We start from the raw sequence: 25179 nt of genomic DNA, 5'->3' as shown, positions 1-25179 counted from the left end.
GTGGAGAATGGAGGCCTGGTGGCAAATATGCAGCTCATGACTGGCTGGAATGACAGCGTACAGTCAAGTTTTCCAAACTGTCATCGTGCATTTCATCTGCTTCGGAGCGCCGCGGAGGGGCTGAGTCGGTGTGCAGATGGTAAAAAAAAACAAAAAAAACACCTCTGTGTGCTTCTCCTGACACTGGTCGCACCGTTTCAGCGGTGTCGTTTCGCTAAAAACACCGACAGGAAGTAAAAGATGAGCTGATTGTGTTGATGTCTCGGATTTCGTGTGCTAATGCTGCTTTAGCCAAAGCCTCTTCCTCAGATGAAGAGGAGGGCGTTTCTCTCAAAGGCGAACCGCGTTTTCTTCCAACACGGCCCCTGAACAGGCCGACCGGTCCCTGCGTCACGTGCTGCCGTCGCCATGGCGACACGTGCTGACGTCTGAATACATTCTCGTACGAGTGACCTGCTTTCTTTTCTTTTTTTTTTTCCACGTCCGCACAGTGAGAAGCTGCGCACGTGTGACGACGCACATCTTGATCTACCCCGGAAAAAAGTCATCGTCTTCCTCCCCATCAGCTGCTCTTCATCATCATCTCTATTCGTGTTTCATTCATCATCTGCTCACAAGTGAGCGTCTGACTCTTTATCCTTCAGTGAAAACACATCCAGGGAGAGCGGCACATCTCTAACTTCCCCCTCTATCCCCACCCACACACCGCCGCCACCGCCTCCACCCTGAGGCAGCGCTGCGAGCGACTCCGTGTTTAGTTTTGTTTGCCTATATAAAGCCTGTTCAATAATGCACAGGTCCCTGACTCCTCTTCCATATGGTGGAGGCTCTGCATGGGATTTCTTTTCCCCGACTGCAGAGCAGCAGAGAATCCAGCTCTAAACCACCCACCCCCAAATCACACACAAAAAAAAAAAAAAAAAACCCCACAAAAACCCAGCCTTCCTCTTGGCACTACAGGAAAAGAGATTTCGGGAATTGTTTTAAAAAGGTTTGAAAGGTGACGACATCATCCGACTCAAGTGGAGACATGAAAGCGAAAAAGAAGGAATTTCTGACTAAGCAGGAATGGAGATATTCAGAATGGAATTTGAATAAGAGAGAAGTAATGAAACATTCAGGAGCGCACGGACAAATGTAGGCCAACCCAGGCCGCCGCCAACAATTATTTTAACCTTGTCTGGTAAAAACGATTCTCTTCTGCCTGATACGTTGCAATGCAAACAGGTGATGACGGTTATACCCAACGTTGCTCCCTCCCTGGCGTTACTTCCCACCGCCGGGGATCGCAACTGGAAGATGTGAAACGTTTGTTCTCGTTCGTCAGTAACCAGTCTGAGGAGTGTTTGGCGCAGAAGGAGGAACACCGAACCTCCTTTTACCTTTGTAAAAAAGCAATTATCCAAGTTAAACTCCTTCCCAGAGTCGGACTCAATCTCTGCTACGCGGGGCAGGAGAGGTCAAGGGCTGCTTCGGCCTCCGAGAAACAAGATCAGCTGAGAAGCTGGAACACGCTGCCAACTGCAAAGAGTGCAACAGTCTGGGTTTTTTTTTTTTTTTTTTAACAGGAGCAGCAAATGAGTTCTAACCTACTTGTGTCGTAAGATCGACATTTACTTCTGACCCTTCTTTGTGACTTAATACTTTTCACATCTGGGCAGACTTACATGTGTGGGGACCAGGGCGGCGGGGTAGGCCAGTTGGTGATGCCTCCACATCCAGAAGGAGAAGAGGACGACGGCAGCCAGGCCTATGATTGGAACCAGGGAGTAGAGCAGGGTGCTGAAGAGCTGGGGCTTCGGGGAAAACGGGTTGGAGGTGGCTGTGGGGAGAGAGGAGAGGAGAAAAAACACTTAACTATACCTGGATTATTTTATCACAAAAAAAAAAGAAGAATGAACCCTGATGGAGAGGCCTGATTGGCCCCGGCATCATGCTGCATCATCTCTAAGTGCACTAACCCCGCTTACAGCTTACTGCTGCTGCTCAGGGATCATATCGATGCACGCAAACACACACACACACACGCACGCAGCAGGATCAGTAAATCCATCTCGTGACACGACCGTAATCCCCCTGCCAAAAATAACAGGGCTCTGAACTGTGGCTGACCCCCGCAGGAGGAGCCGGGTGACGCCTGCTGGCTCAGTCCGCTCCTCCCGTCACAAGGTGTGACAGTTTGATGAGGACAAAAGCGCCGGCGCTCGGCTGCTGATGGCAGTCGCCGTCATCACGTGTTGGGTTGGAAATGAAAGAGAGGAAAAAGAAAGAACAGGCCGGGGGGGGGGGGGTGTTGACGGGGCTGCAACAACTGCATAATGAGGCAAAAAAAGTAACCCTGAGCAGGGTGTTTTACAGGTTTACAAAGATGTGAAGAGACAGGCGACCTGTTGGATGGGTCAGCTTTGAAATGATGAGCGTTAAGGGCGGCGACAAGTTGATCAATGAACTCAAACCGATGCGGCTCAGCTTGGTCTCCCCCCCCCCCTTAAAGCAGCCTTTACTTTCAAATCCTCTGGTATCACGTCTGAAAACATGCTTTAGTGTCATATTTTATCTCCGGTTTCAAGGAGAGTTCAGTTCAACAGTTCAGCTCTCTGGCTGCACCAAATCCAGCATGTCTTTTCATGTCTCTAGTTCCCCGCTTCCCTCAAATCCAGGAATAGTTTTGCAGACGGCGACACCAGGAAGTTCAGGATCTGGGACGGATTCAGACCTCAACCGGCTTTCAGATTGTTAGTTCATCTTCTGACACGGTTCTACAGCGTTCCATCTGGAACTACATGGACTTCACTAAACGTATCGACAGGAGCAGAGTGCTTCTGTGTTCAGGCATCCCTCGTGGGTCCTGTGTGTCACCCTGCAGACTACAGGCGTGTTGGACTGTACGTACTGTAGGCGGTGGACTGCTGCGGGTCGCTCTGCGGGGAAGCCTCAGGGGCGTACAGGAACTTCTCGTTGCACATGTTGCCTTCGCAGCAGCAGAAGAACACGTCGGGACTCTCCTTCCTCTCCACGCACTCGTTACTGTTGAAGACACGGGGGTTGGGATTAACAACAAGAAACACCAGATCGTAAATCTCTCTCTTCCCCTGCAGATCACAAACGTTTATGCACGAGTGAGTGCACACATCATCTGGATGCACTCCCTGCAGAAGGACCACACATGAGCGCTCATTCCCACCCTCTTGGCTTCCTTTCTGCACCAGAAAATGTGCAAGAAAAAAAAAACTTAGAAAATAACACATGCACGCACACACACACTCATTACACTCACACAGTCATCAGATAAAAGCCAAAGGAAGTGGCAGCCGCCCTCGACTTGCTCTGGCCTCCCCAGGGACGTGAGGTGGCGCCGTCTGAGCAGAGGTACCCAAACTGTGCAGGCTGCAAAACATCCATCGACTTTATCGCTCAAGAATCAAAGGAAAACACTCGCAAAACCGGCTCAAACCGGACTCTGATGCAGGGTTGACGGTCCAGCTATTAATATGTGTTCACTGGGCCTGGACCAGGATACGCTTCTGATGGCTGGCTTTTAAATAAAAGCCAAACCAGCAGTGTGGTCCTTCATCTCCACGTTCTACCTGCATCTCAACCGTAGTCATTAGTAGGAGGGATCGTCCACCTTACCTGTCGTAACAGTTGATGTCGTCAAGCCAGCAGCCTTGCTTGACGATCTCCACTGTGTTGGAGAAGTTCTTCCACGTGGCGAAGCAGTGCCGCCGCTTGTCTTTCTCGCCGTAGCACGGCTCGATGCCGCTGCGGTTGGTACCCTCCTTCTCCCAGTTGGAGTTGTAGTAGATGCACTCCTGCTTCTCTGAGCGCCCCAGGATGGCACCTGGAGGGGAGCAGGAGGACAACCTTTAACATCTCTGGGCTCGCGCTAGCCGATCGCCATTACGTCATAGGCAAAGTCAATTCCAGAGTGGTGACAAGGTTTTTAGCCTGTGTAGGCACAGTGGCGTTCTTATTTTTAGGACAAAAAGGCTAAAACTTACAACTTTTTTGGACTTGCGAAAATCCCCAAGCTATAACATAAGAAAACTTTTTTTCTCGCTAGGTGGCACTCATGCCGACGGAAATAGCCGAAGCATGCCGATGGAATTTAGCCGAAGTGACCCGAATGCTCCCGATCATTAAATATGCACTCGGGTCATGACCTCCTCTCGTCCAATGAAGAAAAAAAGGATTCTATTTTTACAAGCTAAACCCGCGAATTGGTGTACGACAAGGCGAGGACGATCGATCAAAACAAATTGAGTGTTTTGTAGTAGATTTTGTGTTAAAATTCTAATTGAACAACAAATGGTGAATGCTGAGAGGGGGTAGGAGTGGCGACAGACCGATCAGAAGGTAAATGAAAGATATTATCAATACTTTTTTGTAGTCTTAGACTTTTGATCCCTATGACCAACAGGAATAACCACGATGCATGTAAATGTGTATTTACCTCACTTGCTATTTTTAATGCCTTTTTAAATTGAAATGAAAAATCATATTATCAAATTTAAAAAAACCAAACTAAACTATGACACTTTGATTTCAAAATTATTGAAAGTGTCTAAGTCAAAGTTAAAGTGTCTTCTAGTCCAAGTAAAACTTACAAATAAACATTGAGTAATATTTTGTGTGACTGTATCTTCACATAGTTTTCAATTGTTTTCAATTTCAATTCAATTGTTGAATCTCACATTCATACCTGCATAAAGTAGGACAGAAATAAAGATAGTTCAGCTTGAACTGTTGACTTTAGTGTATTTTTTTAGGTAAACTGAACAGAAGATTTTGCCCTCAGAATGCACCAGAATGCAGAAAAACAACCCCATTTTCTACAAAATTTCCCCTTGTGGGGGGTGACCCCCCCACACACCCCCGTGACGAGCGTTGCTTGTCGGCGCGGTGCACTTTCTTGGACACAGAATGTGGCTTTTTGTGGTTTACTCAATTCCTTTACACTGAGCCACAGTGGTTTAGGCATACTAGCTCCTAGTGCAAGCCCAGCATCTGAACGTGAAGGAGCATGCTGGCTTTTAAAAAGAAGAAGCAGACAATCCAGTATTCTGCCGCATAAACCGGTAAGAGGGATGAAAACAGCATTTGAAGTTTGAGCTTTACAAGACACTGTAGCTGAGGATGAAAAATTTATTTCTTTTACTGCCACTGATAAATATAAACTTTAGTGTTGGATCAATAGCTGGTGGAAGGACAGGTCTCACAGCCTCCAGGTACGACAATAAAACTCTTTTTTACTTCCCTGTGAAAAAATGAAAGCTCCTCCGTGGTGGGGAGCAGGCAGCCGCATCTGAGGAGCTGATCTCCAGGAGAAAACGCTGCGTGACAGCTTGTCATTTTAACATTGCTGCTGCCATATCTCATTACCTGCCAGGCAGTTAGTCCAGTTTGGACTGTTGACAAGACTTCAAGGAGTCTTGCTGAATCCGCTCGCTGCGGATTCAGCTAAAGGACACTAAAACTGCTCCCTGTGAATTACTGTTGCTGCTCAAGGAGAAACGAGAACCAATGCAGTCACAGACTGCAATACCCCGTGACACCCCTGAATTCATAATTTTACCCTGACCTACTTGCGTAGGTCAAAGATCAAAGCTAGTGCTCTGACCTACTAGCTTTGATCTATGGTCTTACTCACACTGGCCTTCTCCCTCGTCTTTCCATCTTATCCGGTTCCTGAGTGTACAAAAATTTGAAATTTGACTTTGACCCAGTTTTCTCAAGGTCAAGGTCATCATCTCATTTTTATTCCCTTTGCTGCCCGAGTAATGTGCTTTTTGTTTCATCTTTCTATCTGCAACGGTTGCGAAGATATTTGTGTCAACTAATGCTGACACCAGTCAAAACGCCTGCAGCCTCAAACGTACGTGTATGGATCACGGTTTCAGTCTGGCTTATTGGATTCGATCACCTTAGGTGATGCATTTTGGGTGATCAGTGAGGCGTTATCCGTAAGTCTCTGCAGTCAAAGCCTTCTGCTTTCATACCTGTCCTCAGAGTGGTAGGCTGGTATCCATGCATGGTTTTACAGTCACGCAACACCAGCTCCACTCCACAATCATTTAATGCCAGAAAGAATCCCAATGGAACCCCTCAGGCCATCAAGGGTACTGATCAAACCCCTGTTCTCTAGAAGAAAGAGGCTCTGTGTACCCTTAACATATTTACTTAGTGTAATAAAGACATGCTGTACGTTTAGGGCTGCAGGCTGTCAGGAAAGTGTTTGCCTTTGCAAACTTTCCACCATCAGCAGCCTGAGGAAGGTTTCTGAGACACGCACCTCCTCTATCAGCGCTCTACCCATCAGATTTACAAGCTTTTAACGTCTCATGCCTGAGTCTATCTGAACACTGTGGCTTGGAGCACAAGTGTAGCTTTAGCACCTGTGTTAGCTTAGCTCTCCTCTGCAGACTGAACGCACCTCCAGCCGCAGCATCTCGCAAAAACGAAGACGTGGATCTCACATTGAGGGTATAAAGGATGGATTTTTCATAAAACAACATCCAGTGAAGCTGTCGGTGTCGACCCGAGCACTGGAGACACCTCAGGCCTCTTTACTGCAGCGTTAACAGCTGCAGACAAGAGAGGAGAGCGGCAACTTCAGCCGAGGTCAGCCGGCCCCTAAATGGAACTGATGGCATTTTCTTTCATCAAATCCATTTCCCTTGAATCACCAAACTATTTCACATCAACAGGTGCAATTCAGAACCAAGGGCGCATGGCCAAAGAATAAGAGAGAGCAGAGAAGAGGCTGATGAAAGGCTGTAGAATAATGGCTGTATTAACGTGGAAACACATGTGAACGCAAAAGAAAACAGACAATCTGATCAGAAAGCACATCTGTTACCACACATCTGACACGTGAAAGATCCATTTCATGCAAACGACCCCTGGAATGTTTTATTGTGCATTTTGGTTATTCAAATACAGTATTTTCCACACTATAAGGAGCACTGGACCATAAGGTGCACTTTCAATGAAATTGCCTATTTCAAACCTTTTTCATATATAAGGAGTACTGGGTTATAAAGTGCATCTGATTACAAGGTGAACCTTCAGTGAATACCCTATTTCAAAACTTTTTTCACAAATAAGGCCCACTGGATTATAAGACGCACTGTTGGTTTTTGAGAAAATTAAAGGCTTTTAAGTGTGCCTTGTAGTGCGGAAAATACTGTATTATTATTATGTACTAGACCAGGGGTTGGAAACCCAAAATGTTCAAGTAGCCATTTTGGATTAAAAAAACCCCAACTAAAATCAAATCAGACTGGAGCTGCGAAAAAAAGTCTTATTTAAGCCTTATATGAAGGCAACATATGAAGGGTATATTAGATATATTAACCTACTATCAAAATAACTAAGGGTACAACTACAAAAGAAGCATTCATGACTAAAGGTTTATTTTTCCTGCAGCACATCATGGAGACAGAAGACACCACATGACTATGCAGTTGTACATTTGATGCTATAAGTTTAACTTATAGCTCGCATATCAGCAATCGCTCCTTGCAAATAATCCCGTGGGGTGTGTGATGGTCTCTGGACTCGTGAAGGGAAAGTGAGGAGCATTGCTGTCCATCCCTGGTGAAAACGGTTAACTTTGAGCTCCAATCACAAAACAGTGTTTCTGACTGCTGGAGACTTTTATGGAGCATGTTTAGGTGACTTGTCATATCCACCATGAAGGGCAACTTTTCCAGCCACTCAATGTGTGAAGGTGATTTAATGTTTCTTCAATTATCTTGTTCACCATCTGAATGACGAGGTTCATCACATCCATACACTCCAATGGGAATATATATTTTTATGCAGACTTTTAAAACATTGAAAAATGTTGAGAATGTTTGTCAGGCCACAGAAAACCATAATAAAAGAAATAAAACAAAAAAAACTCTCCAGCTTTTTCCATTTTCGTATATTTTTGAAAAAGCTCCAAGGAGCCACTAGGACGGCACCAAAGAGCCACATGCGGCTCTAGAGCCGCAAGTTGCTGACCCCTTAATTAGATGATATGCAAGTAAATTCAGACAAACACAAGTGTCGTGCACTAAAAATCCCATCATGCTTTTAGAGGTGACTTTCCAGGTGTATCTTCACAGGTGTATCTTCTCTTCACTTCAGTTTTAGGTAATAAGCGTTGAGGAAACTCAGCGTACCTCCCTTCAACAGGCCTCCCAGCAACTGGTTTCTATTCGTCCTGGATGGAATGGATGCTCTGTTCCCATCGCCGGGCCTTCTGGGAGCCGATAATTACGGACAGATATGATGAGGCAAAGCGGAAGGTTAGCTCATTAGCCACTTCTGGAGTAGAAGTATTAGCCGTGCTAGCATCCCTGTGGACAACGCCATACGTATTTTACAGCTGAGATAGATCAGTTTAATTTATATTAATATGTTTAAATAAAAATCTACCTGGTATATGAATAATTTGTTATCATTATTTCAACAATTTCAATTGGAATTTTTGTCGGTAAATACATGTAATAATGGCCTGGTGGTTTTGCTGGCCTGACGTGATCTCAGCTCCTTCCTGTGCAGATAGCACAGAGCACACATAATAAGACACACTTGGCCAAATGTAAACCACAGCACTCTGATACGTTTCTAAATATGACAGCGCTCCGAATGAAAAAGCGAGAAAAGGGCCTTTTGTGTTTGTTCTGTAGCCAAGGCAAGCTGCGACACCCTAACAGCTCCATTGATAATGCCTCCATTCAGGTAGTACGCCGTGTGAGAAGGAGCTGTGAACCGTGTGAACTCCAAATACAGCTCAGCGCTGTACATACAGTCGCTAAGAGCCCGAATCAATCACGTCGCTGAAATGAAGTGACAGTAAAGGCCGGCTGTCTTTAGCACAGTGTGCCAAGGGTGGGAAAGAGCTGCCTGGCAGTATGGAGGATATGACAGATATAAGGCAGGGAAATCAATCTCCTGCCTGAGTCACAGCCTGGCTCAAGCCTCCAGTGTCAGCCAGTGCAGAGCCTACACAAGCCATTGTGCAGGGACACACACACACACACACACACACACACACACACACAATCGGACGTCCACCCACAAGCACACATCCAGGCAATAAAGGAGAAGCGTCTTTGACTGCCAACGAGATGCATGCATGGAAATGTCATCCATAAGTGGTCCAGGGTCACTTTGTCTGTTATAATAAGGCTTGTCAGCGCAGAGAAAAGGAGGAAGAAATACAGCTTTAGGTGACACTGGATGTGTTCCGTTAATGCAAGTCTGTTTTCTTTATGATGAAGCGGGCGACGTCTATTTATCAAGGAGCGCCAACAAAAGGAGGGAAAGCAACGCGGCAACAAAAGGAGGCAAAATAAAGCTCAAAAAACAGCGGCGTGCTACTGAGACTATTCAACGAGTCTCATTAATTACTAATAATGGTTGCCAGTGAGAGCACAGGGTCAGCGCATCTGGGTATAGAAACACATCCACTCAGGCTTCGTATGGAGGCCGTGGAGATGCTGCGCACAAAGGCCTCTTCTGGGGAAAACAAACCGGAGCTTTTGTGTTGTTTAATTGCTCGCCGTCCTCACAGGAACGATCTGCAGTCCTCGCATCGAGACGGATATTAGCGGCGTGAATGCGATTAGTAAGTAACAGCAACATGTGCTTTAATATAGGTTCCTCCTCTCTCGGCCGTTGGAGACATTTATCAAGGTTAACTGCGACCTACTTTGGCCGCGGACGTTTCAGCGTCTAAACACCCGACCCACTTCCAAATCTACTGGGGCTTGTTTGAAAACCCGCCTCTCGCCCCTCACCAGCTCCGAAAACACACCGGAACATTTTCAATTTCGCATTTTGAGTGTTCAACGGATGTGCTTTTCCACTGCGGATGAGCCAACAGATGTCACCACACCTGCAATAAACCATTTCTGCAGCCAAACAGGGCTTATTTCTGGTTCTGAGGCATCATAGCAGATGAAGAGCACTGAAAAATACAGAGATAAGTCCAACATGAGGTCATCTTCCGTCTAATAACGTTAACGTTTGACGTCTCAGACCTCCATCAGCGTGTTGTTGCTGGGGAATACAGGAACTAATATCCCATTTCCCCTTGGCGGCCAGTCACAGGCGCGGTCTGTGCTGCTCGGCTCCATAGCCTGGTAATGAAGTGGCGTTTTGGCGGGCCGGACCTGCACACGGCGCTGCGAGTAGGTAAACAAGCCATTCATCAAGGTTTTTTTTTTGTGTCCCTGCCAAGAGCGGGGATTGTTCAATATGATGGAATGTGTTCCGAGGATCAACTTATCATCTACATCCGGACACGGATGAAATACATTTAAGGTGATGTATGTATGAACGGGGCGGGTTTGTTGGGGGAATACGTGCGACCGACGCTTAAAAACAAACGTGAGTGATGATTCCTGAGCGGTGCTGAATAATGGAGCGGGGCCGGGGCCGCGGATCACAACGCTGTCTGCAGCGCCGGCCTCCCGGCTCGCCAGCAATGCTTGTTGTTGCTACTGATGCAATGTGACACTCCCACACACGACCGAGACAGGACAACTAAATACAGCCGCTGCATTCATGAATAACCATCAGCGTTTAGCTGGAAACTTCTAATCGTACTGGCGCTCCTCAAATAAACGCAGTAGTGGTGGAGAAAAAACTCTTCCACATATTCAGTACATATTTCACACTAGTTCTGTCATGTTTTGAGGTAAAGTAGACCAAACTGTCAAGATTGGACTGTTTTTGTGTGTGTGTTTATGTGTGTGTGTGTGTGTGTGTGTGTGTGTGTGTGTCAGAGATAAAGGGGCAGGGAGGAGGAACAATCTGACATGGCATCAGGGTCAAGTTGGGTTCAAGCAAATAAATTTGGTGAGATGTCAGGTGTGGGTTGGGCTCCAGCCCTAAACAAATTGAGCTGTAGTGGGTTGTAATTTAATGCCTGCATATTGAACAGATAAGCGCTGCTGTAGTCGAAAAAGGCAGGAATCTGCCCCCAACGAGCCCCTGACCCCCCGTTTTTAGATGCAGGCAACACCATTTGTCGCTGCCTGGAGAAGGTGAGCCGTCGGTCGGGGATGAATCCCAGCTCTCGCCTCTGGGTCAGACTTTTTCAGCTATTTATAGCCGTTTGATGATCACAGGCTTTAGGTCGAGGGGCGGCGAGGGACGCCGCCGTCACGTGGCGACACAACCTCTAGTTAGGAGCTACCTGAAGGTAATCATCACAGAAATGACCCCGGTTGGGTTCAGAGAAGTTTCCTCCATTTGAAAATAGAGATTTTAGAAGAAAGGACATGTTGATGCGTCCACAGCGAACGAATAGAGAGGCAGTTCGGTCGATTCAACAGTCAGACACTATTTTGAGTAGACAGTACAGTATTTTTCGCACTATAAGGCAAACTGGATTATAAGGCGCACCTTCAACAAATGACATATTCTAAACCCTTTCACATATAAGGCGCACTAGATTATAAGGCGCATCTGATTTTAAGACGTACATTCAATGAATGGCCTATTTTAAAAGTGTCGCTGAGCCGCTCACAAAGACTGCACTCTTTTCTGGGCAGGAGGAGGGCACACGGTTGTGTGGCAGGGTGGGGGTAGGTGTGGGGGCATTAAAAACCACAGCACTCAGCAACTGAATCCAATCCCTCTAATCCCCGCTGGAATGCCCGTGCGACAAATGCCTCCGCCTCAATTAGCGTTGATGGAGCCGGTTGCCTGGTGGGTCAGGAGGGGAGGGCCCTCGCCATGAATCGCAGAGAGCCGTGCAGTTTGCACAGGGACCACATCGCCCCGAAGCCGTTCGTCACTGCGCATCACAGGCTGCATACCAGAACATTCTTTATGAGCGAGATAAAACACTGTTATCTCACAAAACCCCCTCTGGATCGCTCAGTCCCTCTGTGCTCTTATTGTGAAAAGCTACAGTGGATTAAAGATGAACTGTGTGAGATTACAATGCTTACACAACATCGTCATAACCTAAAATATTGGCATTTTAGAGACCGACCATGTCGCCGAGTGAGTGTGTGTGTGTGGCTGCGGTTAGCACACGACGCTAACACATGCAGCTAACGCGTCACGCTATTACATTCACTGTCGGCACTCGCCAGGTCGGGACGGGACGAAGCAATAACCGCTGGGAGTCAATAAACGCCCCCGCTCTCATCCATCCAGCCTTCACTCCACCTCACCGGCTCCCGGCCTGCATTTATATTTAGTGTAAAGTGGTCATGGAGGCTGGATTAAACACCCTTGTGTATTTTTAATTGTGATTATATTACGACTGAAGGGAGATGAGAATGTGACGGTGCAGAAATAGCCACACTATAAGTGCAAGGCTTTATGGGTTTGTTTGTCAACAGGACGAGACACAATGATCTCTGTCCATCAGCAGGGGGGCACATTTAAAGGGAAGTCATTCTGCTGGTCGTATTTTTGTGAATTTGCTCACATGACAGGTCTGTTAGAGCACCGGCTGAAGCTCAGGGCCCCGCTTCATTCGTCCTCAACGATATCTGAAATTTATGAGATGCGGGATGAGAGGATCCACAAACCCAGAGGTCACCCTGACCCGGGCCGTTCTCCTCACACTCCATTAACCTTTACTGTTTTTGGCGATAAGACGACCTTCAGGACGGTGAGGAATGGAGCCAAAGAGAAGGAGGAAGACAAGAGGAGCAGGAAAGCGGTGGGTAAAACAGGACCCCTGAGAGCCTGAAACAAGAGCCTGATGAATGTAGAGCTCACAGGTTTTAATCGAGGATCAAAGCGGGCCTCTCCGTCTGAGCAGCCAGCCTGTCTAGACTCCAACGCTCCCCAGCACATAAAGCAACATCTGCAGGATGCATTAATTACAGTAAAGGGTGGTAGTGAGCCGTTACGGGTTACAACACTTCAGCTGCTGCAGACACGAAGCTGAGCATCCAAACCCCGACGCTGAACGTCTCACAAAGAAAAGCTCCGCTTGAATGTTTTTCCAACTCGCCATATTCCCGGTCATTTGTTTTAATTTGAGTCGGTAATGGTTACAGGAGCAATTTATCGACTTGCCATTATAGAGGTGCGCTCTGTCTGCATTTACATTTTAGGCTTTTAGCTGATGCTCTTATCCAGCATAACTTACAATAAGCAGAGCGGTTCTGCTCAAGGACGCGCTGGGAGGAGGGGCGGCGGCGGGACCGGTTCACCTCCAGGGTTTATGGGCTCTAACAGGCGAAGCTCCACCCTGCCTCCTAACAACCACACCATCAACGCGGCGGAGCCACAGATCACGTGACCGACTTTGATCTAAGATTTGCAACATCAAGACGGTGTCAAGACTCTCAAAAGCAAACAAAATTTTCTACCTGTTTCCTCCAATGCGTCCTACTGGTGCTCCTCCAGTTTGTGGTCCCGCATGGTAATGCTGATATGAGGAGCATGTCGAAACAAACCACCGCTGCCGAAGAGAACCCTCTGCACAGCAATTACCGTTCAGCGCGTTCTTAATTGTAGCCAGAGATCGGGTTGTGTGGCGAGCGTATTATAGGAGGCCTTGGGCTTTCAAAACATGATGAAACACCTTTGTGTAATTTTAAAAAGGTTACCTGTCCGCCTCTCCTGCATGACACACGTCGTCAAGTCACGAGAAGTTCATTTGTTTTTGATGGAGTTCAGTTACCTGGGAAACGTGTACAAATAAAATATATTCAGAGTCACCTGCTATTGATACATCCCGCTTCAAAGCGGTGATGTATTGTAATCGTCTGTGTTCGTGTCCGTTTGTCCACCAAATATCTTCACAACCATTGCAGATAGAAAGATGAGAGAAAAAGCAAATTACTCGGGCAGCAAAGGGGATAAAAGTGAGATGATGACCTTGAGAAAACTAGACCAAGGTCAAATTCCAGCTTTTGTACATTTTTTGCACATATCTCAGAAACCGGATAAGACAGAAAAACGAAACAAAAGGTGTTATATTCAGGGAGGCAAGGGGATGAAAATGAGATTACATCCTTGACCTTGAAAAACTAAGTCAAGGACAAATTTTCACTTTTATACCTATTTAGATACACATCTCTGAAACCTGATGAGATATAATCACAAAACAAAAAGCAATATTTTCAGGAAACTGGAGACACAAAAATGTGTAGGTCAGGGTAAATTTTTGAATTCAGCGGTGTAGCAGGATGTTGCAGTCTCTGACTACCTATCTTTCCTTTTTTTTTGCATATGAATCAATAATCCTACTTCACCCAGACGAACTTGATAAATATCTGAAAGCATTCAGTCATGAAAACATTAAAATGCTGAACTCCAGTGAGAATGAGCTAGCTTAGCATAGCGTTATCTCGTGACTCATCTCTAACTGAAGGCGGAGGTTTGCGTGAGTTGCTCGACAATAATTATCTCCGCGAGATGAAGTAGATATCCTAACTTCCTCTCATCTGCTGGAGAGGCAGCCAACACCAGATGACCGACTTAAAAACACCTGAAGCAACACGACGCTGCAGATCAACATGTGTGAACGGAGCAGGGACTCAGACGTGTTGTTTCAGCTCTACGATAACGTCACGTCCCAGCCGGTTGGCTGTTCTCGTCCTACAGCTGTTCGAGAAATGGATCGCCCCGCCTCCCCATTATTGTCCTCATGGATAATGAGCATCATCGTGTACAGGAGGTCAGAGGAGTTCCTGCAAACAGGCAGCAACACAACGGGCAGTGGCAGCAGCCACTTCCCTGCCAGTCGCTTCCACTCATTATTTTTCCAGAGGACGTCTGAGTTCACATCGACTCTCCAGCTCCAGGCATCCCTTCAAGAAAAAAACTGGCTCAGGGTGTGACCACCTCGGTTGCACTAACACCAACACCAACCTCACATCAGTGTGAACAAACAGTCTGATTGGTCCCCTGGCCAAATTTGTAGAAAAACAAATAAAGAACGGTTGCTTCATTTTTTTTCTTTAAACAACCCCCCCCCCACAAAACTATGAGAAAAGAAGACGTTTTGACCCAGCAATGAGGTCAGCGGTGAGATCTTAACTCGCTTCATGTCGAATTAATCCCAGCTTCCACTTGGAAAACACTTCATTACCACAGAAAAACTACAGTTTCTTCAAAGTACAACTTTCTTCCTGTGCAAACAGAACCGGGTTGGACTCAAAACGGAAGGAAAAAAGCTCAACCATGTTGCCTGCAGTGTTGAAAGAGCATGAAGTAGTGATCCCCAGTCTAAATTTAACCAGCGCCCTGACTGGAGGGTCATTATTTTCACCAGCAGCACGCCGCTGTCCTCTGGTCACCAATTTACCTCCACGACCAGTTGGTGCTTGTTTTTATGCTGGACCAGAGAATGATCCACAGCCCTGCAAAGATGCAGTCAGACTAGTTGGGCCCGGTGGGAGATCCAGGCTACATCTGGCCTCCGCAAACACACCTGTGCTTCTGCAGCCTGATGCATAATGCAGGAGAACGCATTAGAGGAGCGGGGGAGAATGTGGGACAGGACAGCCAGCCAGTGGCCACACTGGGACCGTCACCAAACAACGATCTGAAGGCCATATCATTTAAGGCTGCCTCCTGATTTATATACACCTTTATAGTAATAGGCCTTCAAAAGGAAGAAGCAGGTTGGAGACGTTCTTCTCCATCTAGAAGCGAGGCCGTCATCAGCAGCAGCATCACTGGGTGGTGACAAACAGCTGTGGTCAAGTCAGTTTCCAGCAGCCTTCTGGACAGGAAGTCCCAGAATCATTCACGTGCGGTCCGATCGAAGATAAATCCGTTATGCATCACATACGTCCATTTGTTTTAATCACGACAGGACAGCCTTTCCAGCTGACCTGCGATTCCTCCAGATGGTTCGGTCCAACTTCCACATCAGCTTCAGTCCTCAAACCAGACAAACAAACTGGAAGCTTCATTAGTTAAACACGCAGGACTAAAGTAACTACTGTAGTTTATGAATACAAAACAAAGAGAAATACAACTGAAATCAACGCACTAAATGTTTCTGCACACTTCCTGTTGTTGAGTGAACACCTCAGCCAATCAGGCGTACGATCAGGTGACGGCAAGGCATCTGCCTTCACGCCCCAGGACCTGCATTCGGCGAAGCGCGACCGTGTCGCCTGCCTCCAAATAAACTGCAGTCATCTTGATGTGGTGAGATTACCATCACTCACATGTGCATGACATCAGTCAGACAGATTTCACCAGTTCGTATTGTGCAGTGATTGTGAACGGGGCGATTCTGCGCAGGCCCGGCTCGTCTGGAATGCTGGCTCGTGCCGTAAAAGCCTGAAGGTCGAGGGTCAACAAGAATTCTGACTATACAGTCCATTTACAGAGAACACAAACACCAGAAACGTGGTCTTCACAGCCAAATCACAAAGACGGCGACCTAAAATATGTTCAGCGTTGCTGGCAAAGCTTTCCCAACAGTTTTCACTCGCCGCAGTAACTTCATCATCGCTTCAGAGCAGCGGCTGCGACACCAAATTGAACATAAATAACTGATGAGGTCATCCCGCCAGAGCAAACATCACTTTTAGACAGAGATTAGGACGGTTTGTCCTGAAGCTTCACATTCCAGATTGTCATCTGTTCACTGATTCCAGGCTTGTGTTTTATCTGAGGGTGTGTGTGTGTGTGTGACACACGTTATCTACGACTGAGACGACACCGACAGCAAACAGCCATCGCGAGGACACACGTCGCCTCGTGCCGTCTCGGAAGACCGCCCGACAGTCAGGTAGCAGGTGTGCTAATGCTAAACTAGTATCATAAAGCTAACAAACAGCGTTATGTGGAGCGCTCCAGGAGTCGGATGCTGTCAGAAGCGAACCAGCCACAGTGCTGAACGCTCCTGAATCCTCTCAAAATGTGTGCAGCATACCGGAGGGGATTGGAGCTACCGGTAAACGTTCACGTTTCCTGTCCTGCTCAACGGGATCCAGATCTGACGAGCGACTGAGTTCAAACACCGTTTCAAGTGGAATTGGATGTGAAGCAGAGCTGAAAGCGGAGTCATCAGATCTGTTGTGCTGCTGGGAATTAAAAAAAAAAAAAAAAGACAGAGCAGCTTCACCCTCGCCATATTGATGTAACCTTACACTGGTGTGCAGGAGGATCAATGTGTGTGTGAAACTGCTGCAGTGGACAAAAAAGGAGGCCCAACACAAGCGTGGACCTCATCAGGTGTCAGCGGGGAGACGAGCACAAACCGGAGTAGACCTTTCCCACTTATCACCAAATTAAACTGGGAATGACCTCGACAACCAGTGATCGCATAGAAACACGTCACGCTTCAACCGTTATTTTACAACAACAGCTGATTTTAAAGCTGGCTGAACTTACAACTCATCAAACGCCGGACGCGGTAATAAAACAGCCACGTAGCGTCCGCTGAGGACAGCAGGTCCGTCTGACGAGATCAAATAAAATCCAACCTGAAGTACGAGGAACCTAAATATCCAGACAATCTGTCGTGAACGAAACGCGCAAAGAAACTAAATCAACCTTTACATCTGCCAAAATCTTTTCCACGCCGACCTGGAACGACCTTTGAGGTGTTTTTCTTGCTGTGTGACTGATTAGGAGGTCTGGAATTTAATCGTTTAATAAAAACCAGAAGGCTCCTCTGCAGGCTTTAGTCTTAGAGAGGAATGTCAATGTTATCTGGGATTCTCCAGCATGTTGCAATAGGCCTCAAATAAAACCACTCCGCACTGAATACCCCAACTTTATCTCGTGTTTTTATGGTGTCATCTTGAGCTGCGCCTGTTCATCTTGGATTTTTATAAAGAATTATCATCACACCTCAAGTAGGAACTATTCATTCCTCCACTTCAGTCAATAAAGAGCCAGTGAAATCGTGTGCTGGCTTATCGAGCTCCGACAGCACCCGTCTTAAACTCCAACCAACCACAGATCTTACAGTCAGCCTTTTCATTTCTGCTCAAACACCGCCCAGGGATCTCCGTTAAATGACAGTTACGTCGAGGTTACACACTTTATTTTACCGTTTCCATCTGCTAACGCCCAATTAGACCCGCTCTAATGTTTCATAAGGGCAGGGCCATCACTTCCTTTTAATTCCACGCCGCGGAGCATCCCGATAATGTTGGAGAAACCCGTGTTCATCCAGGAATACGATCTCGGCTCACAATCCTGTGATCTTTCATTAAGCTGTGTGGTTCCATGCCATCCCCAACAGGGCTGGACTCTCTGAACAGAAGGAAAACACAACGACCACCCGTTAACATGAGGAGCAAACGGTGGAACTTCCTTTAGGTTCTGGTTGTCATGGGAGACGTCTATCTACTTAAACCAAAACAAACAGTGATTGTTAACGGAACATGCTTCCAACTGACAGAGCTCCTCCAGGGTGAGACTCGACCCCAATCAGGTCAATCCAGACGGGACTCAGTCCTGACCCGGTGGATTCAGTCCTGAATGCTCAAAAAAAAAAAAAAAAAACATTTTGATTTACAATCTGGAGGAATTGACCTCATCGGAGAAGATCAGAACCTTTTAAGTCCAAAAAGAACACCTGGAATACCAATGACCCCTGACTGGGCCCTCCTCTGATAGACAGTGGAATCCCCCAATGGACCCCTAAATCAAACGTGTGTGATGAAGATCTTTACGTGTAAAGACCCAACAGAGCAGAACAGAACAGGCTTTTACGATTGGTTCCATCTGGTGGGTCGGGTATTCCCACGTGTTGCTGTCAGATATACTGTATTTTCCATACTATAAGGCTCACCTTCAATGAATGGCCTAAATGAAACTTTTTTACATATATAAGGCGCACTGTTGGCTTTTGAGAAAATGAAAGCCTTTTAGATGCGCCTTATGGTGCAGAAAATACTCAGAATAATATTCTAAAGGTTTGCTGGTCCCACCTGGAGCCCCTCCAGGGTGCGATGCATTTGCTTACCGGCGTCGGGAGGGACGGCAGCGGTGTTCCCTACCTCCCGGGAGGTTAGCATAGCACCGCATTCTCCATACATAACAACAAGCTAAGCACTGTGACAAATGAAGGGAACAATAAGCACTGCATTTAGCCGGCAGAAACCCCCCCCCCACACTCACCTGAAGAGCAGGTAATGAGGAAAACGGCGAAGGCCAGTTTGGTAGCGTCTCCCATTTTCCATCCGAATCCGAACCTCAGGCTTGAAAGAATAAAAAAAAAAAACAACAAAAAAAAAACAAAACCCACCCCTCCCCAGAAAAAAAAAAAAAACCTTCACAACAAATGAGTCAAATTAAATGTCTCTGCAGAAATGACATTTCTGAAATGTCAAGATCGGTCTTAATCCGGAATATATCCCAGGGAACGCCAGCCTCTTAGTCCGAAAAGGAGGGGAGGAAGGAAGGGAAGGAAGGAAGGAGGTGGTCGGAGGTATTTCCAGGTTTACAACACCGACTTGTTGGCATTCAAGCCCGGGCTGTGGTGTCCTTGTAGCATTCTTGTACCCGGACAGGGTTCACCGGTACCTCTCGGTGTGTTCGGACCAGCGGTGCAGACAGCCGAGCCCAAGCCGCGCAGGGCGAACATCCATCGGACTGGAAATCAAGTGCACTCGGCTCCCCGATCAAACTTCTCCCGGACGGAGCTCAGCTACACATCTTTAGGAGTTAAAGAGAAAAAAAAAACAAACAAAAAAAACAACTCCTGGAAATTTGCATTTCGAATCTCCGAATTTAAAGCGTCAAATGCATTTGTTGTGTCCGGGGCTGAAGCCCCAGTTTCGGCCGCCTGTCCGGCGCGGATGCCGACCACCACCACCAGAGCTCCGTCCGCTCCCACAAGGAAACAACCGATAAGGAGGCTCCGCCGCCGCGTAGCTCCGCTCCAAAGTGCCCCGAACAGCCTCCCCCGTCGAACCGTCTAGAACCAAGAAGCGTAAACACCGTCAAACGACGGCGAAAACATCTACGGGTACCGTTAATCTGCACCGACACGGCAGCCAGTGAGTTTTAGACGAGCTGCTGTTCCCAAATTCGTCTCCTCCTCGCCTTCTCTAGTCGGGACAATTTCAAGATGGCGTAACTGACGCGCGTGAAGCTCGACGAACTCACGTTGATAGCATCCGGTAAAAATTTTCAAATTAAAATGTGAGGTAACATAACCCATAGATTTTTGACTTTTATTGTTATAATAACAATATTATTGTATACAACTGTTACTACAACTGTTACTACCACTATTATTACTACTGCTACTGTAATCAACAATAACAATATGGTAAAAATACTAATATTGCCAACAATACAACTGTTACTGCTAAAAATACATGCATACACATACACACATTTATGTGTATATATATATATATATATATATATATATATATATATATATATATATATATATATATATATATATATATAGTGTAAATATGTGTGTGTGTGTGTGTTTGCGTGTGTGTGTGTGTGTGTACTGATTGTGTCTATATATAAGCATAACAGACTATACTTCTTTGAGGTTAATTAAATTAAAATCAGCTGTAGTCCACAAATCAGCAAACAAACTTGACAAAGCTGTATTCTAGACAGGACAAAGCGGAGGTTTTTTTGTTATGTTGGTGTTTGTTTTTTATCAATTTGCGTCAAATTTAGCCCTGTCGTTATAAAGCTCCATGTCGAAATGTATTTATTACGCTCAATAATTTGGGTTTATAGTATATTTATGTTTTAGGTCTGATCTGAAAACGTAATCATTGATATAAAACATCTTTTATTGAATTACCGGTACTTGTTACAGTGATGTCTTCCTCGACGCCTCTTTAATATTCCCTTTATTTTGAAGGCAGAAACATTAATTTCCGGTGTCCGCCTGGTCTGCTTCAGTCAACTTGAAGAGAGCTTTTTTGCGAGCAGGGGATTGTTTTTAACTCGGAAAGGCTGCGCGTTTTATTCCATAAACGGGTGCCGTTGGCAGAAAAGAGGGGCGGTCCGAATCAGTTAAATATTACTGCTGCTTTTGCATGAATAATAATAACAACTTTATTGGTAAAAAAAATGTGTTCACAACATATCTTTGATTCTTAAACAACAGACTATTTCCTGTCCTTTAATTACCCCAAATGTCAAGAAAACCCATGCGGGAGGTCAAAGATAACCAAAGACAGATATAGTGATATTTCATGAGGCTGGAACCATAATATACTTCCTATTTTAAATTAACAGCACACTCGTACGTATAGCTTGTCACTGCATGTAGGTCACCACATATCCCACCTACATATAGCCTACTATATGTATGTACTATACTGGCTGGTGTCAGATGTCAGCATGGCTTGGGTCCTCCATAATAAATGCTGAGAATACCATGAAGTACAGATATAGGCTTGGCCTGGTCCCAGATCTGCATGTCAGTAATCTCTCTAATAACCCGGAACAGATCTCCAACCGTAAGCGCTGCTGAGCGATTAGGAGGTCAAAGGTCTCACTGGATTCCTTTGCCAAGTTGGAAGCTGAGTCACCTGTTCTATATCAGAGCGTTTCATCGTGTGTCTTGTGTGGAGCTGAATGGTCGGAGCCTGAGGCGTGAAGGGGTTCCTTGTACATTTTGTAGGTGACTCCTGAACTTTCACCACAAAGGTACTCTCTCTGCAAAGGGTGACTCAGGGAAAGTGGGGGATGGTTATCGTTTGACAGATTACGCGCTGAATCGTAATTTCTTATTACACATGGACAGATTTATGGTCACTAAATCAACTTCTAATCAGGTTACGCTCCGTATTCTTGGTCATGCGTCACAAATAATTAACTTATTTTGATTACAGGCCTTTGGCATGATGCGTGCATGAACTCAAGCTTCACCTCCTGCAGGATTCACACATTTAAAAAAAAATAAAATTGTGTCACGAGTTAACTTACAAGTGAGAAAGTAGCCAAAATATACTTTTTCATCCTTGATACGAGAGGCTTTGTGTGCCTTCATCCGCGTATTCCAAAGACATCAGGGTTAACTTCGCAAAGCGACCTGTTTAAAATGTAGGGAACACATCGAGGAGCCTTCAGCCGTGATGAAGAGGCCTTTTACACCCAAGTGAGACGGCTGCGATGGGGTATGTGTCCGTCCTGCTCCGAAGCAGGGGAAGACCTTCAGTTCTGTTCTGGAGATTTACTGTCCAGCTAATCCCATTACTCAACTATCAGATGCCAAATCCCCTCTAATGGCATTACACGTGCCAGAATTACATATGATGATGCTTGCTAATGAGCGCTCAGGAGATATACCTTACTGGAACCAGTGGCCCTGGCGTACAGAGCAGCCCCATGGCTCTGCGGCTTAATGGACTCAGTATTGAGTGTCGAGGGAGGTCAAATTTATCGACAAAGTGCTTTTAACAAAAAGCAGGTTGCTCTCAGAGTGCATTGCAGTGCAACAAGGGATAAATACATTGAAAATGCAGGCGTACATAGTGAAACGTTCGAAGGGCGAGCGGACACCTCAACGTGAAGGATGGAGCTTCTCATCCAAACTCCAGTTCGGGTGTTTTGTTTTGGGTTTTTTTGGCGTAATCACGTTGAAATTTCGTCAGAGGTAAAAATAGAATCAAATTCACGTTAAAGAACAGTGACATAGCGTTTCCAGCTGCCGCCTTGAGGTCCAAACGTGTTGAAAGTGGTTTCAGGTGATCGTGCAGCATCAGGTTTGCGTCGTACGAACATCACGTGTCAGATGGGAGACGTGACCAACAACAACGCTCTCACGGCGCTGCTCATCCTATACAGAGGCTCTCCAGCTCAAATCAAAGCCTCTCTTTTCCCCCCAAACGCGCCCGGGAAAATGATTTATACGCCTGCTTTCAGCTTGTCGCGATGCCACTCAGGGCGATTTATCTTGTCTTGACTCCAGCTCTCTGTAGCAAGAGCCAGCCAACCTCTTGCTCCCCTTTTTTCTGTTGTTTCAGCATGAATGATCTTTTCCATTGACAGCTTTGTTCATCCCTGTAGGCGGATCTACACCTGTAACCAAAGCCCGGTGGATACCCGCCTAATTACAGTTCTCATCTGGCAGCCAGCTGCCTGCCCGTGTCCTTGCACGAACCGTGCAGCAGAACAGAAGAAAGAGGTATTAGCGATGTTAAAAATGAGCCTTGGTGCTGCATGAGAACGGCTGAAAAAACCCTCAAACGCAAAAGCTTCAAGGTCAGGGAGAACCGCGGCATCAGCGGAAGCAAGGAGGATGGAATGGGTTCCAACGGTTTCCAGGATAATGCATGTGCATGTGAAACAATGTAGGTGCTGACAAATAGACATGTAAATGCTTCTGCTGGAAGAAAAGGTCAGATAAACACTATATCCTGTGTTGGGAGGGAATATTTTTAGATGCAAGTATTGAACAAGACCAGACGATGACGCACGGAGCAGAAGTGCAGATTATATCATATAAACCCAACGAAGGGCGAATCTATTGTGCGAGCTTAAAGCTGCGGTCTCAGATGCTTTTCATTTATTCCGCTCAGAACTCAGCGGTGGATGCTGTCACAGCGAAGGCCTGCCGCCGCCGCATTTATATGCAAATGGCGACCTTTGCTTAAGTTTTAGCTAGATATTGTATTCTCTGTGGTTTCCCCCCTCCCCCCTCCACTTTCCACCTGCTAAACACTGGAGGAAGATCTCGGTTTAGTCGTTCGAGGCTCCCAGCAGAAGCAGATCCTCAGGCTGAACACGGATGAGTGACGCGGGCGCTGACGGCTCTAAATTTTATATGCAAGCAGCCCCAAAAAAATGCGCGTTGGCATGACCAGGCTAGTCTGAAAATAACACCGCGTTAGCTCATGCTTGGAGCATGAAGCAGGCGTTATGCAATCACACAATGAGAGCCCGACGCTGGGGGTATGTAACGCTAAACCGCCCGACGTTTATAGACGACTTGTTGCCACCGATCAGGCCAACTGCACCGGCAGCGTGCAGCCGCCCCAGTGGCTTCTCTGAACCGTCGCTAGAATTTAATCAATTATATCCAGACCGTTATGAAATAATCCAAAAACAATTTCAAACGTTAATCAGTTTCAATCGTTTTCTGAGAGGCGGCGGCGGGAATAAAAGCCGTCTCATGGTTAAACCGTCTGAGTGAAGGTCGTCTCTGTTTTCCGGCGGTTTAATAATCCCTTTTCCTGACACTGTGAATGAAGGCGCTCAGGTTCAGTGTTACATTCACATCAGATTCAGGTTTGAAATAATATTATGTTAAGAGCAGAACGCAAAACGTCGAGCGAAGCCGATCGGCTCCTCGGTTCATAAAAACGTCGTAAAAACAGGAGGAAAACCAAAAGATTCCGTCGTCTGATTTGGACTCAGGAGGAATCTGCTGAGCGTCATTCTGTTGGTACTGTCATATTAGCATGTTAGCATGTTAGCCTGTGATTGTGTGTCATCCCTCCAGGTGGTTGCACTATATTTACCCGCTGACGCCATCCTGAGGGGGACGTCATGTCGTTTATATGGTCTTGTCCTTCGTGACACCGATGATTACCTAACAGCAGCTCTTCTTCTTCTTCTTCTTCTGTTATTTTAGCTCCGTGCCGCAGCAGCGTTTTCTAAAAGCGGCTGACGTGACATGAGGCGTCTGGAATTAGGAATCACGTCATGTCGGCTTGGCGACGCGTCCAACGGGGGTTTGGACGCCGCTTCCTGTCCGTGGACTTTGATGTGAAACAGAAACGACACCCGAGAGAATGGGCCCTACATGGCCGAAAGTATACAGACACATCGGGTCGAGTTCAAGGAGGTCGTCCTCCGCCCCCTTCGCGCTTAGACGCCGTTCACGTGACAACTGTCTCCAGGTGTCAGAACCTTTGCTGATTGGCTGCCGCTCCTGTGGACCCCTCCCTCGGTTTGGAAGATCACAGATGCTCCGGATTTTACCGCCGACAAACCTTTACAGCCGAGTTCTGACCCCGGTGAACCAGGTTCACGCATCTTTTCAGGCATATGGCGTGTCTGTGTGTTGTGTGTGTGTGTGTGTGTGTGTGCAGCGTTCTGCGCTTACAGCCGCTCATCATGCATCGAACACATGTTTGCACGAATGAAAGGGTACGAATTACTGCCTCCTGTTTGTGTTTAATCAGACGGTACCGAGGCCTATTACCAGGGTCCTCGCTCGCTTAATCCCCGCCGTTTCTGTGTGTGTGTGTGATTGTGTGTGTGTGTGTGTGTGCAGTCATAGATAATTGTTCTGGC

General features: G+C 46.5%; 1 protein-coding gene across 1 annotated transcript in view; it reads right to left on the bottom strand.

Moving 5' to 3' along the window:
- The window catches only part of LOC137591176 (activin receptor type-2A-like), a 28438-nt gene extending 8432 nt beyond the window's left edge, over positions 1 to 20006 (bottom strand). Inside the window, exons 1-4 of the mRNA XM_068308998.1 lie at positions 19072 to 20006; positions 3634 to 3841; positions 2894 to 3027; positions 1668 to 1822 (exon numbers count right to left, since the gene is read on the bottom strand). Of these exons, the coding sequence (XP_068165099.1) occupies positions 1668 to 1822; positions 2894 to 3027; positions 3634 to 3841; positions 19072 to 19126 (552 nt within the window). The 5' untranslated portion in view covers positions 19127 to 20006. The remainder of the gene's footprint in view (positions 1 to 1667; positions 1823 to 2893; positions 3028 to 3633; positions 3842 to 19071) is intronic.
- Positions 20007 to 25179: the final 5173 nt, after the last annotated feature.

The sequence above is a fragment of the Antennarius striatus genome, chromosome 24, assembly GCF_040054535.1.
Source record: "Antennarius striatus isolate MH-2024 chromosome 24, ASM4005453v1, whole genome shotgun sequence".
NCBI classification, from domain to species: domain Eukaryota; kingdom Metazoa; phylum Chordata; class Actinopteri; order Lophiiformes; family Antennariidae; genus Antennarius; species Antennarius striatus.
This window is presented reverse-complemented; position numbering and strand designations above follow the sequence as displayed.